The sequence below is a fragment of the Cetorhinus maximus genome, chromosome 17 (genome assembly GCF_964194155.1).
Source record: "Cetorhinus maximus chromosome 17, sCetMax3.hap1.1, whole genome shotgun sequence".
Lineage (NCBI taxonomy): Eukaryota > Metazoa > Chordata > Chondrichthyes > Lamniformes > Cetorhinidae > Cetorhinus > Cetorhinus maximus.
The window spans coordinates 42,818,501-42,831,774 of record NC_135895.1 but is presented as its reverse complement, the minus strand read 5'-3'; the positions used below and the strand labels follow the sequence as shown (position 1 = coordinate 42,831,774).

The following is a 13,274-nucleotide window of genomic DNA, read 5'->3' as shown; positions in this document are numbered from 1 at the left end:
GGGAATCCCCAGTCCCTAGACGAAACGAACAAAAAAAAAAATTACCTACTCCTGGAATTCTTTCATTGACAGGCTTTGAAATACAAAAAAGGTATTTTCTTTCAGTTTCAATAATTAGATGCTGTATTGTAGGTTAAATGTTTTTTACTGCAATGATTGATTATAGGGATCTGCTCTGCAAAGGTAAGTTGGACCATTACATTGGTCAGCATTGTATAAATATTGAGATGCACTGGAGACCTTTTTCATTTTGAAAAATGCTATTATGCATTCAAGACTGAATGGAAATTCTTAACTGTCATGATCTGAAGTGATTTAAAGGTTCACAGCCCTTTAAATTTGAAACAAGGGTCTTTTCCTTGCAGAAAAAAAAACAAACACTTGCTCCTAGTGTGCATTGACTGACATGCCATCTGGTGTTGCTTGGAAAAAAACTTAGCTATCTGTTCTTGCAGTTTCAATATGTTTCACTATGTAGAGCTGAAATGGTTTATGAAAGCTGAGGCTATTAAGAATGCTTGGCTGAGTTTCAAAAGCTCTAGAACAACTTATATCAATGGGGAGCTGTGCAGACAGTTTGGGAGTTTTAAGTGGTTATTAAAAGATTATCTGTCTTTGTTGTGGTTAGTGATTAGATGTTGGTTTGTTTTTACAGCAGATTGAGGGGATTCAACATTTTTTTTGAATGGCATTTTTGAATGAGGTTTTTTATCATTCTGATTGACAGCTTTACTAGATTGTTAAAAGTTTAATTTTTTCATGTCCATTTCAAAGAAAAAGCTCCTGAAGTTTGCCCATTGTGGATGCTGGGTGAGTGGCTATGGGGGTGAATGGGGACATGGGAGTGGCATGGAAGGGGCATGGGATGGTGTGATGGGGCATGTGGAATGGGTTTAAGGACCTGACATCACTATAACTGGGTCGAGGTCCCAATAATCAGAGGCAGGCCATTTGCTCACCTCCATTGCCACCTCTGGAGATGGCAGGCCCAACTCCATCCTGCCCCTTCCTGCCTAAAATGAAAATATGACAGGCAGGGGCCTTTTTAAAGGAGATAGGTATGCTGAGTCCTCGATGAAAATCTGGCCCAGAGCTTCTGCTTCAGAAGTATGAAGTGATTCATTTTGGTAGGAAGAACGCAGAAAGACAATCTAAAATAAAAGGTGCAATTTTCAGAGGTACAGGAGCAAAGGGAGCTGGGTGTATATATGCATAAGTCATAGAAGGTGACAGGACAGGTTTAGAGAGTGGTTAATAAAGCCTAGGATTCTGTATGCTTTATTAATAGCAGCATAGAGTACAAGAGCGAGGAAGTTATGTTAAACTCAGCTGAATATTGTGTCCATTCCTGGCCACTACGCTTTAGCAAAGATGTGAAGGCATTAGAGAGAGTGCAGAAAATATTCACGAAAATGGCTCCAGGGATGAGGAGCTTCAGCTACATGGATAGATTGGAAAGGTTGGGACTATTTTCCTTGGAGAAGAGAAGGTTGAGAAGAGATTTGATAGCGGTGTACAAAATTGTGAGGAGTCTGGACAGAGTAGAAGGGAGAAACTGTTCCTGTTGGCAGAAGGATTGACAACAAGAGGGCACAGATTTAAGGTAATTGGAAAAAGAAGCAATAGCGACATGAGAAAAAAATTTTCATGCAGTGAGTGGTTCGGATCTGGAATGCATTGCCTGAGAAGTGTGGTGGAGGCAGATTCAATCGTGGCATTTAAGAGGGAATTGAGTTATTATCTGAAAAGGAAGAATATGCAGGGATACTGGGAGAAGGCTAGGGAGTGGCGCTAGGTAAATTGCTCATTCAGAGAGCCAATGCAGACATGATGGGCTAAATGGCAGCTTCTTGTTCTGTAACCATTCTGTGAAGTGCATACAGGTATGAGTTTGTGTGCTATGTGTTTTTGTGTATGGATATTTGGCGAAAAAAAATTTGTGCTAATTTCTGATGTCCCTCATAGTTGTATAGCTGACTGAAGGGTGATTTGGATGAGATATTGGCTGTCACCCCAGCGAGAGGCAGTGCTTAAAATTGGAGGGGAGATAGGAAAAAGGAAATAGATGAATACTTGAAGTGGGGGAGGGGAAATTATAGGGCAGTGGGGAAGGGCAGGGGAGTGGGACTAATTGGATAGCTTTGTCAAAAAGCTGGCACCTTCTGGAGGGCTACCTTCTATTCTGTTTCATTGTTCTGAAGTGGGAGGGCCGATCCTTCTTGGTACATTCTGGGATAACAAGTAGGATTTTTAAGAAGTTTTTTGTGAAGCGTTTTCAGATGTAGTAATATCATTTTTGTAACCTCTGGCCTGCTACAGATCAAATAAGCCACTAATGAGGTTTATAAACCAACAGTCAATCTATATGTTTGGAAAAAACCACAACTCATGATTTTTATATCAAATCTCTTGATTTATGAGGTGGTGGGGTTGGCATTACAGAAGTGGCCTTTTATTTCTGATTTCACCTTTAAATGTGGTGCGATGTTTTTCTACATTCATGGTACTATATAAATGCAAGCTTTTTTTGTTGATTCCTCACTTGGTTTGTGAGGTAAACTGTTCCCCTGTAGAAAGATAGTGCGCTAAAGTGAGCTAGTTTCTGCTTAAGAACCAAAATTAAATCAGTGTTAGGCACCCTGGACATTTTGCACGCACTTGCACTTAGATGTCTATTAGAACAGTTCTAAAATTAGCTAAGAGTAAAGTGTTCAACCAGTCAAGCCAACTGTGGAAGGTGCCTAGAAGAGGGAATCCACATTAGTGCATGAGGTAAATTGCCATTCTGTTCCCAAAAAAATAAACTTTCCATGTGCAGTATAAACACTAGAAAAGCAATTCTACCTCTTAAGCATTATTTGTTCACTCCAATCACATGCTATTGGCACAAAGTGGGAGTGCACTAATGTGTAGTGCCATGGGGAGTAGTGATGAATAGATATATTATAAAATTCTGGACTTGAGTGTGTATCTAATAACAAAATTTGTAGACAACACAAAAATAGGAAACGTGGTTAAAAGTGAAGGGGACTGTAACAGCTTGAAGTGGAACACGAATTAGTAGCTTTGGTGAATAGATGCCAGATGAGATTTAATGCAGAGAAATGAGAGGTTACGTTTTAGGAGGGAGAATACAGAGAGAACATTTACACTAAATGATAAAAATTTCAAAGGAGTTGAGGGCAGGTGTAATTTTAACCTAGCTTGCTAGGTGTAAAAGTCACTAGGTTGGGTGGTTAAGTTTCTCGAGGGGTGGATTAGATTAAAATGACCTCCTTAGAGTTTCAGATACACAACTCATTAATTGGTCTTCCCACTTTATAAAAGCTGTTGTTTAAAATACTAAGATTTTATAAATAGGATTATATAGTTAAAAAAAAAACCAAGGCAATGCTAAGCATGTATAAATTAATGGTTATGCCAAGAGGCGATAGAGAAGGTAAATCGGGGTGGTGGAGCTAACTCTCTGTTAACTAGAGGACATAAGCTTAAGGTCAGCATCAAGAGAACAAACCGAATGCTTAGGATACTCCTTTTCTTTGCCCAAAGGATTGTTAAAAATGCCTCTTGTTTGAAAAGAAGTGGATAAACATTTGAAAAAGAACAATTTAAGTGGATATGGAGAAAGAGCCATTCCCCTGTCCTAAGTGGCTAGTGCAGAGAACTGATACAGGGAAGAAGTGCCGATTGGTCTCTTGTGTTATAAAATTCTTAATTCTGTTATGAAGACTCACTCTCATTTCACCACATTAAGGTATTCCAATTTCACCCAAGCAATCCATGGAGACCATTTTGTAGAAACAAGATGTTTTTCTGCCATATATTTGGGCTGATCAAAGGGCAAAAACCCATGCCAACAGTATTACGGAGATCTTTATGGTGGATCTCTAGCCCACAGTCTGAGGCAGCAAAGGCTATGGTGTACAATGCAGGGAATTTAAAATGGAGGAAAAAAGTTAGGAAAGCCTCACCTCTAAAACAAAGTTTTGCTTCATAAAAGTTCCTGTCGGTGTTAGCCCTATATTTGACTCTGATGAATAAAAATAACTTATTTGAATATTTGTACTATGATAATTGAGATTTATTTTCTTTTTTCTTTCCAGGCTGTTTGTGCAATCTTTGAAAAGTCTGTGAAGACTCTTCTGGATGATTTTGCTCCCATGATTCCACAGCTTTCAGAAATGCTGGGTCAGATGTACAGTACCATCCCACAGGCATCTGCATTGGAACTAACACGACAGGTAGAATCCATGCATATTATTTCACCCAAAGCTCTTACATTGAACCAACTGAATGAATTTTATTTCGTTCTGCAATGAGAGGAAAATTTACTTTTTTTTGAGTTTTAACACAATTTTAGATTCTTCTAAGTGCCCTTCTGATAGGGTACAGATTGTCAAACGTATCGTGGCCATATAACGTACTTGTAAAATAATATTTTAAATTCATGAAATAATTAACTAGTGTGTGGATTAAAACCACCAGCTAGGTACAGCTTCATTCCCTGGTGTTAAGTTATGTGATTTGCAATTGAGTAACAGTAGGCACTTTAGGATTGGACTCTGTCTTGAGCTAGGCAAGGGGAAAAAGTTAGTCAAAGTTCTTGCATATAATTACAATTAAGTGGCCTGCTGGAAACTACATTTATGCAATTTGAATGAGCAGAGGGTCAGGCCCAACCATGATGTTCTCACTGTCTAAATTCACACTGGAGAAAGGCCACTTGGGAGAGGTATGGGATTGCCTGTGTCCATGAAACTATGGCTAGGTCTGCACTGGAGTGCTGCTTTGGGCTGCAGTAGAGTGCTTAAGTTGGAGTTTGGTGACTGAGGGAATTTAAGGGTTAACTTATTTCTAAAGTCTAGTCTTTCTTTAATTTAGTAATTAACTACAAGTTGCTGTTTGGGTTGGAAGAAGGTGAGTTTTAGGCCAGCTTTAAAACAGGATTTATACATGCTCTGCTTGCAACTACAACTAGTTAATTAGATAACTGGTTTAAACAGGTTTTTAGAGGCTAGATTCAGAGAATATAAAAACAGGCCATCTTACAGTGCTGACTTTTTCTGCACTGGAGTGATGCTTTGGGCTGCAGTAGGGTGCCTAAGTTGGGGTTTGGTGACTGAGGGAGTTCGGTAAGGAAGGAACGAGGTGATCCTTTGAGTACCGTGAGTATAGTCAGGTAAGTATTTACTACTTTTATCGCTTATAGTTTTTAAGGTCTTATTTTGTGGTTCATCACTTGTAAGGGCTATATTCTGTAACAACGAGGAGCAGGGAAGAAGGGCCCTAGAGTAATTGATATTATTTGATATTAAGTATCTTCCAAAGGGGTTAATTCAATTTAAAGGGGTAAGTCATGGCTGGAGAGTTCAAAGCCGTGGTGTGCTCCTCCTGCTCTATGTGGGAAGCCGGGAACATTTCCAGTGCCCGGGGACAGCATGTGTGCGGGAAGTGTCTCCAGCTGCAGCTCCTGGAAGCCCAGGTTTTGGAGCTGGAGCGGCGGCTGGAGACGCGAAGTGAAGAGTATCATGGATAGCACGTATAGAGAGGTGGTCACACCGCAGGCTAAGAGTCCACAGGCAGGAAAAGAATGGGTGACCACCAGGCAGAGCAAGAGGACTAGGCAGGCAGTGCAGGAATCTCCTGTGGCTATTCCCCTGCAACACAGATATACTGCTTTGGATACTGTTGAGGGGAATGGCCTCTCAGCCAAATTCGTTGCACCACGGTTGGCTCTGCTGCACAGGGGAAGAGTAAAACGTGTGGGAATGCAATAGTTATAGGGGATTCAATTGTAAGGGGAATAGATAGGCGTTTCTGTTGCCGTAAACGAGACTCCAGGATGGTATGTTTCCTCCTTGGTGCTAGGGTCAAGGATGTTTCAGAGCGGCTACAGGACATTCTGAAGGGGGAGGGTGAACAGCCTGTGGTCGTGGTACATATTGGCACAAATGACATAGGTAAAAAAAGGATGAGGTCCTAAAAGCAGAATATAGGGAGTTAGGAAGTAAGTTGAAAAGTAGGACCTCAAAGGTAGTGATCTCAGGATTATTACCAGTGCCACGTGCTAGTCAGAGTAGAAATAGCAGGAAGTATCGGATGAATACTTGGTTGAAGAGATGGTGTGAGGGGGAGGGTTTCAGATTCCAGGGACATTGGGACCGGTTCTGGGGGAGGTGGGACCAGTACAAACTGGACGGGTTACACCTGGGCAGGACCGGGACTGATGTCCTAGGGGGAATATTTGCTAGAGTGGTTGAGGAGGGTTTAAACTAAAATGGCAGGGGGATGGGAACCTATGCAAGGAGTCAGCGGAGAGGGAATCAAGGACAAGAACAAAAGACAAAGGGGAATAAGAGAAGTGATAGGCAGAGAAATCAAGAGCAAGAATCAAATAGGGCCTCAGTGAAAAATGGTGGGAACGGGACAAGTAATGTTAAAAAGACAAGCCTTAAGGCTTTGTGCCTTAACGCGAGGAGCATTTGCAATAAAGTGGATGAATTAACCGCGCAAATAGATGTAAACAGGTATGATATAGTCGGGATTACGGAGACATGGCTGCAGGGTGACCAGGGATGGGAACTGAACATCCAAGGGTATTCAGTATTTAGGAAGGACAGACAAAAAGGAAAAGGTGGTGGAGTTGCAATGCTGGTTAAAGAGGAAATGAACACAATAGTGAGGAAAAATATTAGCTCCAACGATGTGGAATCTGTATGGGTAGAGCTGAGGAATACTAAGGGGCAAAAAACGTTATTGGGGGGAGTATATAGACCCCCAAACTGTAGTGGTGATGTTGGGAATGGCATTAAACAGGAAATTAGAGACACATGCAATAAAGGAACGTCTGTAATTATGGGTGACTTTAATCTGCATATAGATTGGGCAAATTAAATTAGTAACAATGCCGTAGAGGGGGAATTCTTGGAGCGTATGGTTTTCTGGACCAGTACATTGAGGCATCAACTAGAGAACAGGCCATCCTAGACTGGGTATTGTGTAATGAGAAAGTAATAATTGACAATCTTGTTGTGCAAGGCCCTTTGGGGATGAGCGACCATAATATGATAGAATTCTTCATCAAGATGGAGAGTGACGTATTTGATTCTGAGACTAGGGTCCTGAATCCTAATAAAGGAAACTACGATGGAATGAGGAGTGAGTTGGCTATGATGGATTGGGAAACGTTACTTATAGGGATGATGGTGGATAGGCAATGGCAAACATTCAAAGAGCGCATGGGTGAATTGCAACAATTGTTTATTCCTGTCTGGTGCAAAAGTAAAACAGGAAAGGTGGCCAAACCATGGCTTACAAGGGAAATTAGATACAGTATTAAATGCAAGGAAGAGGCATACAAATTGGCCAGTAAATGGTAGGGCACTGAGGAGTGCGGAGGAACAAAGGGATCTGGGAGTTCAGATACATAATTCCCTGAAAGTGGCGTCACAGGTAGACAAGGTTGTAAAGAAAGCTTTTGGCATACTGGCCTTCATAAATCAAAGTATTGAGTATAGGAGTTGGGATGTTATGGTGAGGTTGTATAAGACATTGGTGAGGCCAACTTTGGAGTATTGTGTGCAGTTCTGGTCGCCTAACTACAGGAAGGATATCAGTAAGATTGAGAGAGTGCAGAGAAGATTTACTAGGATGTTGCCAGGTCTTAAGGAGTTGAGTTACAGGGAAAGATTAAACAGGTTAGGACTTTATTCCTTGGAGCGTAGAAGAATGAAGGGAGATTTGATAGAAGTTTACAAAATTGTGAGGGGTATAGACAGAGTAAATGCGAGTAGGCTCTTTCCACTTAGATTAGGAGAAATAAACACGAGAGGACATGGCTTTAGGGTGAGAGGGGAAAGGTTTAGGGGGAACATTAGGGGGAACTTCTTCACTCAGAGAGTGGTGAGAGTGTGGAACGAGCTACCATCTGACGTGGTAAATGCGGGCTCACTCTTAAGTTTTAAGAATAAATTAGATAGATACATGGATGGGAGAGGTCTGGAGGGTTATGGACTAGGTGCAGATCAATGGGACTAGCGGAATAATATTTCGGCACAGACTAGAAGGGCTGAATGGCCTGTTTTCTGTGCTGTAGTGTTCTATGGTTTTAAAAAACAACAGACCTGAGGATTGGGAGCAGTTTAGAATTCAGCAAAGGGGGACCAAGGGATTGATTAAGAAGGGGAAAATAGAGTACGAGTGTAAGCTTGTGGGGAACATAAAAACTGACTGTAAAAGTGTCTATAGGTATGAGAAGACAAATGTAGGTCCCTTACACTCAAAAACAGGGGAATTTATAATGGGCAACAAAGAAGTGGCTGACCAACAAAATACATACTTTGGTTCTGTCTTCACAAAGGAGGACACAAAAAACATACCAGAAATGTTGGGGAACACAGGGTTTAGTGAGAGGAAAGAAATCAGAATTAATAGGAAAATTGTGTTGGGGAAATTGATGGGAGTGAAGGCCGATAAATCCCCAGGGCCTGATAATCTACATACCAGAGTACTTAAGGAAGTAGCCCTAGAAATAGTATATTGATGGCCATCTTCTTAGATTCTATAGACTCTGGAATAGTTCCTACAGATTGGAGGGCAGCTAATGTAACCCCACTATTTAAAAATGGATATAGAGAGAAGACAGGGAATTATAGACCAGTCAGCCTGACGTCGGTAGTGGGGTAAATTCTAGTGTCCATCATAAAAGATTTAATAGCTGAGCACTTGGAAAACAATGGCAGAATCGGACAGAGTCAGCATGGATTTAGGAAAAGGAAATCATGCTTGACAAATCTACTGGAATTTTTCGAGGATGTAACTAGTAGAGTTGATGAGGGGGAGCCAGTGGGTGTGTTTTATTTGGACTTTCAGAAGGCTTTCTACAAAGTCCTACATAAGAGATTAGCATGTAAAATTAAAGCACATGGGATTGGGGGTAGTGTATTGAGATGGATAGAAAACTGGTTGGCAGATAGGAAACAAAGAGTAGGAATAAACGGGTCTTTTTCCGAATGGCAGGCAATGACTAGTGGGGTACTGCAGGGATCGGTGCTGGGACCCCAGCTATTCGCAATACATATTAATGATTTAGATGAGGGAAATAAATGTAATATCTCCAAATTTGCAGATGACGCAAAGCTGGGTGGGAGGGTGAGCTGTGAGGAGGATGCAGAGATGCTTCAGTGTGATTTGGACAAGCTGAGCGAGTAGGTAAATGCATGGCAGATGCAATATAATGTGGATAAACGTGAGGTTATCCACTTTGGTAGCAAAAACAGGAAGGCAGATTATTATCTGAATGGCTATAAATTGAGAGAGGGGGACATACAGCGAGACCTGAGTGTCCTCATACACCTGAAGATAAGCATGCAGGTGCAGCAGGCGGTAAAGAAGGCAAATGGTATGTTGGCCTTCAGAGCAAGAAGATTCGAGTACCGGAGCAGGGATATCTTGCTGCAATTATACAGGGTCTTGGTGAGACCACACCTGGAATATTGTGTGCAGTTTTGGTCTCCTTATTTGAGGAAGGATGTTCTTGCTATAGAGGAAGTGCAACGAAGATTTAACCAACTGATTCCTGGGATGGCGGGACGGACATATGAGGAGAGCTTGAGTCGGTTAGGATTATATTCGCTGGAGTTCAGAAGATTTGGGAGTGGGGGATCTCATAGAAACCTATAAAAGTGTAACAGGACTAGACATGGTAGATGCAGGAAGGATGTTCCCGATGGCGGAGGTGTCCAGAACTAGGGGTCACAGTCTGAGGATACGGGGTAGACCATTTAGGACTGAGATGAGGAGAAATTTCTTCACCCAGAGAGCGGTGAGCCTGTGGAATTCGCTACCACAGAAAGTAGTTGAGGCCAAAACATTGTATGTTTTCAGGAAGGAGTTAGATATAGCTCTTGGGGCGAAAGGGATCAAAGGATATGGGGAGAAAGTGGGGGCAGGCTATTGAGTTGGATGATTAGCCATGATCATGACAAATGGCGGAGCAGGCTCAAAGGGCCGAATAGCCTACTCCTATTTTCTATGCTTCTATGGCCCAGCATGAGTAGCATTTTCAGGGAAGGAATGAAGAAAATCTGAAACATGATTTATCAATAACAATAGTCCAATCAAAAACCTGGCAAGTCCTAACTTGGTTCACAGGCATATCTAATCAATACAAATTTTTCATTCATAAGATCATATACCTCAAACCCAATTCAAAAGTTTTCAAAGAGCAAAAGGTTGTGATTGGCTGGAATATTGGAGGCTAGGTCTTCTGGCCTCCGGATAGCTTCGGGACCTCTCGGAAGTCCTGACGCAATGACTCCGTGGGAATTACCCAGGAAGTTTGAACTTCCAATGGGCAATTCCCCCGCAACCTGGGACCCTCCGAAAAAGCCTCCAATTCTGAGAGTCGGAGACTTTGTTCAGTCTCAATTTATTTACCTGGATAGTTACCCAGGAAATGCTAGACAGATTAAAACCTAATCTAATACCTGGGTAACTCTACAACTGATGCCCAGATCACTCGCAGTGATCCCCCGCCAATTCCCTGACTCTCCCTTCAAGCCCCAACCTGACCCAACCTTACCACCCTACCCACCAACCAGCCTACCCCCTTACACACGTGCCTACTCTTTGTAACTTTTCAAAGAAGCTTTGAGACATTTAAACTCTTCGCTTACCAGAATATGGCAGCTAGTGCCACAAATGGGCGTTGTTTCAGCACGAATTCTCTCCACTATGAGATTTCCTGCGCTGACGAGGTTTGTAAGCTCCTCCATTAGAAGATTGCTCAGAAAAATCAGAGGAAAGTAAGTGTGTATTTTTTCTGATCAGGGTTGGAAATAGTGGTTAGGGCCACTGTTTGTTGGTGAACTCAATGATTCCATTAATCAAAATGAACTGGCCAAAAGTCACTTCTGTTTAATAAGTGGGTACGAAAAGCTACCAAGCATCACAAATCAAATGACTCAAATTATTTTCTACTTCCTTCGGTAACTGTATTAGTTTTCAACTAGACAAGTATATGGATGTATATATTACATGTATGCGTGCACAGATAGAAATTATAAGCCTCATCTATTTCTATGTGGGTAAGTGCTCTGTGGTGTAATTAGGTTTTGGAAACTCCAGCCACGTTTATACTGTGCGTGAATATATGTTAAAGGCTACAGACGACGAGAGGGATCTGCGAATCAATCAATGAATCATGAAAATTTCACAGGTGGATCATGGCCATTAGGAAGGCAAATTGAGCATTAGGTTGCATTTCCTGGATGAGATAATGTAAGAATACTACACTTCAACTTTGAACACTACTTTTATATGGAGCACTTGAGTATTGTCTCTAGTTATACTCCCCACAAGTGGAGCTACTTAGATACTACAGAAGATGTGGAGGGGAGTGACTCATTTTAGTTTTTATAGGTAGGCTTCTTTAGGGTATGCTTAAAATGGGAGGTTTTTAAAATGACAAATGGATTAGATTCTGCTCTGCTGCATTGGTTATTTGATGGATAGGGATTGTAGGTGTATAGGGCATATACATACAATTTTTTGGCACAAGGTTAATTTAGATGTCATAAGTATTTATTTTCAGAAAGTCACTGCCCATGGAACAGATCATTGCAGCATGTGATACATATGCACTTATTGCAGCCCTTCAAAAAGGGAGACAGACAGGTATTCCTGATAGCAGAGGATATTTCCACTGTTTGAGGTTTAGCTGGAACTAAAAGGATTTATGGGTTATCACAGTATCCTAGTACTATACATGATTTTCTGATGTAGTCAGGTAAGCAGTTCTAAGAGACTTTCCTAAATTGGCCACAGTGTGGTTGAGGGTGGGGTGGGTGAATTGCAAGAGAAAGAGGAGGAATGGGCATTTCCTCATTTCAATCTCAACCATTTTGCACCCCAAGAAATTGAGAGGAAAAAATCATATTACTGTGTAAAGTATCTAATTGAAAACCTCCTTGAAATATGCATTTAGTTTTCCATAGACCTATATTTCAAAACAAAAAAAGTTAAAGTTCTCAAAAATGTTTGCTCATGTAGCTTAATCTATTGTAATTATTCAGTACAACTTCAAAACTTAGCCATATATGCACAGTATTATAATAATATTACAAAAAATTGTATATTTTTTCCAAGGAATGAAGTGCCATATCTGCAGAATGTTGCAATGTGCACCTGCCATTTAACTCACAGTTGTTGGGTGAATTATTGGAAAGAAAGCTGTCCTCATGCAGCTAATATTGTAGTATGACATTGATCTTGAGAAGTAGGTCTGTTGCAAGTTTAGGGACTTGCCTTAGATATTGTCTTGTCCAGAGGCATTAGCCACCCCATAAGTAGGCTGAGGGTCTTTTGTTTTTTAGCTGTGCCCACCCTGCCCAATATCCAAGATTATGATTGTGAGCGCAGGCGTAACATTGGAATAGCTTTGTGATCTGAACTAGATATTCTCAGGTATTCTCCTTTCAATCTCTTTGAAGATGAACTGAGAATACACTTGGTTAGATGAGGCCAGATACAAACCATTTAAGCTGCTGTCAGTAAACATATAGAGGAACTGTTCTGATGGGATTCACCCCACAACAACAGTAATAATTGCATTTATATAGCACCGATAAAACATCCCGCTGTCTTTCACAGAAACATTATCAAAAAAGAGGCGAATCTTGAGCAGGGTATTTCAGAGCCTAGGACCCACTTATCTGAAGGCACTGCTGCCAGTGGTGGAGTGATTTTTAAAAAAAAAAAGCAGGGGTGTGCAAGAGGTTGAAATGGAGAAGTTTTGGGAATGTGGAGTATTGTAGGGCTGGACGAGGTTATAGAGATGGGGAGAGATGTGGCCATGTATTTTCGCTTTTCAAATCCAACTTTTTTTTCTGTTCCAATGTTTGCTGTGGAAAAGTGTTCAGAAAATCCCAAAATGTTACAAGTATACTTGGATTAGTTTTCCCTTTGGAACGTGATTCAAGCTGATCAAATTATGCCATACCGTACTAAATCTAACACCAAAAGTAGAGCTAGGGCAATGAATATATCTAGAAATTGGACACTCGCTGTTGAGCTTATCCATCCTATGCAAACATTTTTTTCATTTATTTGTTCACGGGATGTGGGTGTTGCTGGCTAGGCCAGCATTTATTGCCCATCCCTAATAACCCTTGAGAAGGTGGTGGTCACCTTCTTGAACCTCTGAAGTCCATGTGGTGCAGGTACACTGGCAGTGCTGTTAGGAAGGAAGTTCCAGGATTTTGACCCAGCGACAG

The 13,274-nt window shown here is 41.3% G+C and overlaps 1 protein-coding gene across 3 annotated transcripts in view; it reads left to right on the top strand.

Moving 5' to 3' along the window:
* The window catches only part of ipo13b (importin 13b), a 151,503-nt gene that overhangs the window by 97,465 nt on the left and 40,764 nt on the right, over nt 1–13,274 (top strand). For all 3 annotated transcript variants that reach the window (XM_078561077.1, XM_078561074.1, XM_078561076.1), the window contains one exon: nt 4,104–4,241. In XM_078561077.1, coding sequence (XP_078417203.1) covers nt 4,104–4,241 — 138 coding nt within the window. The remainder of the gene's footprint in view (nt 1–4,103; nt 4,242–13,274) is intronic.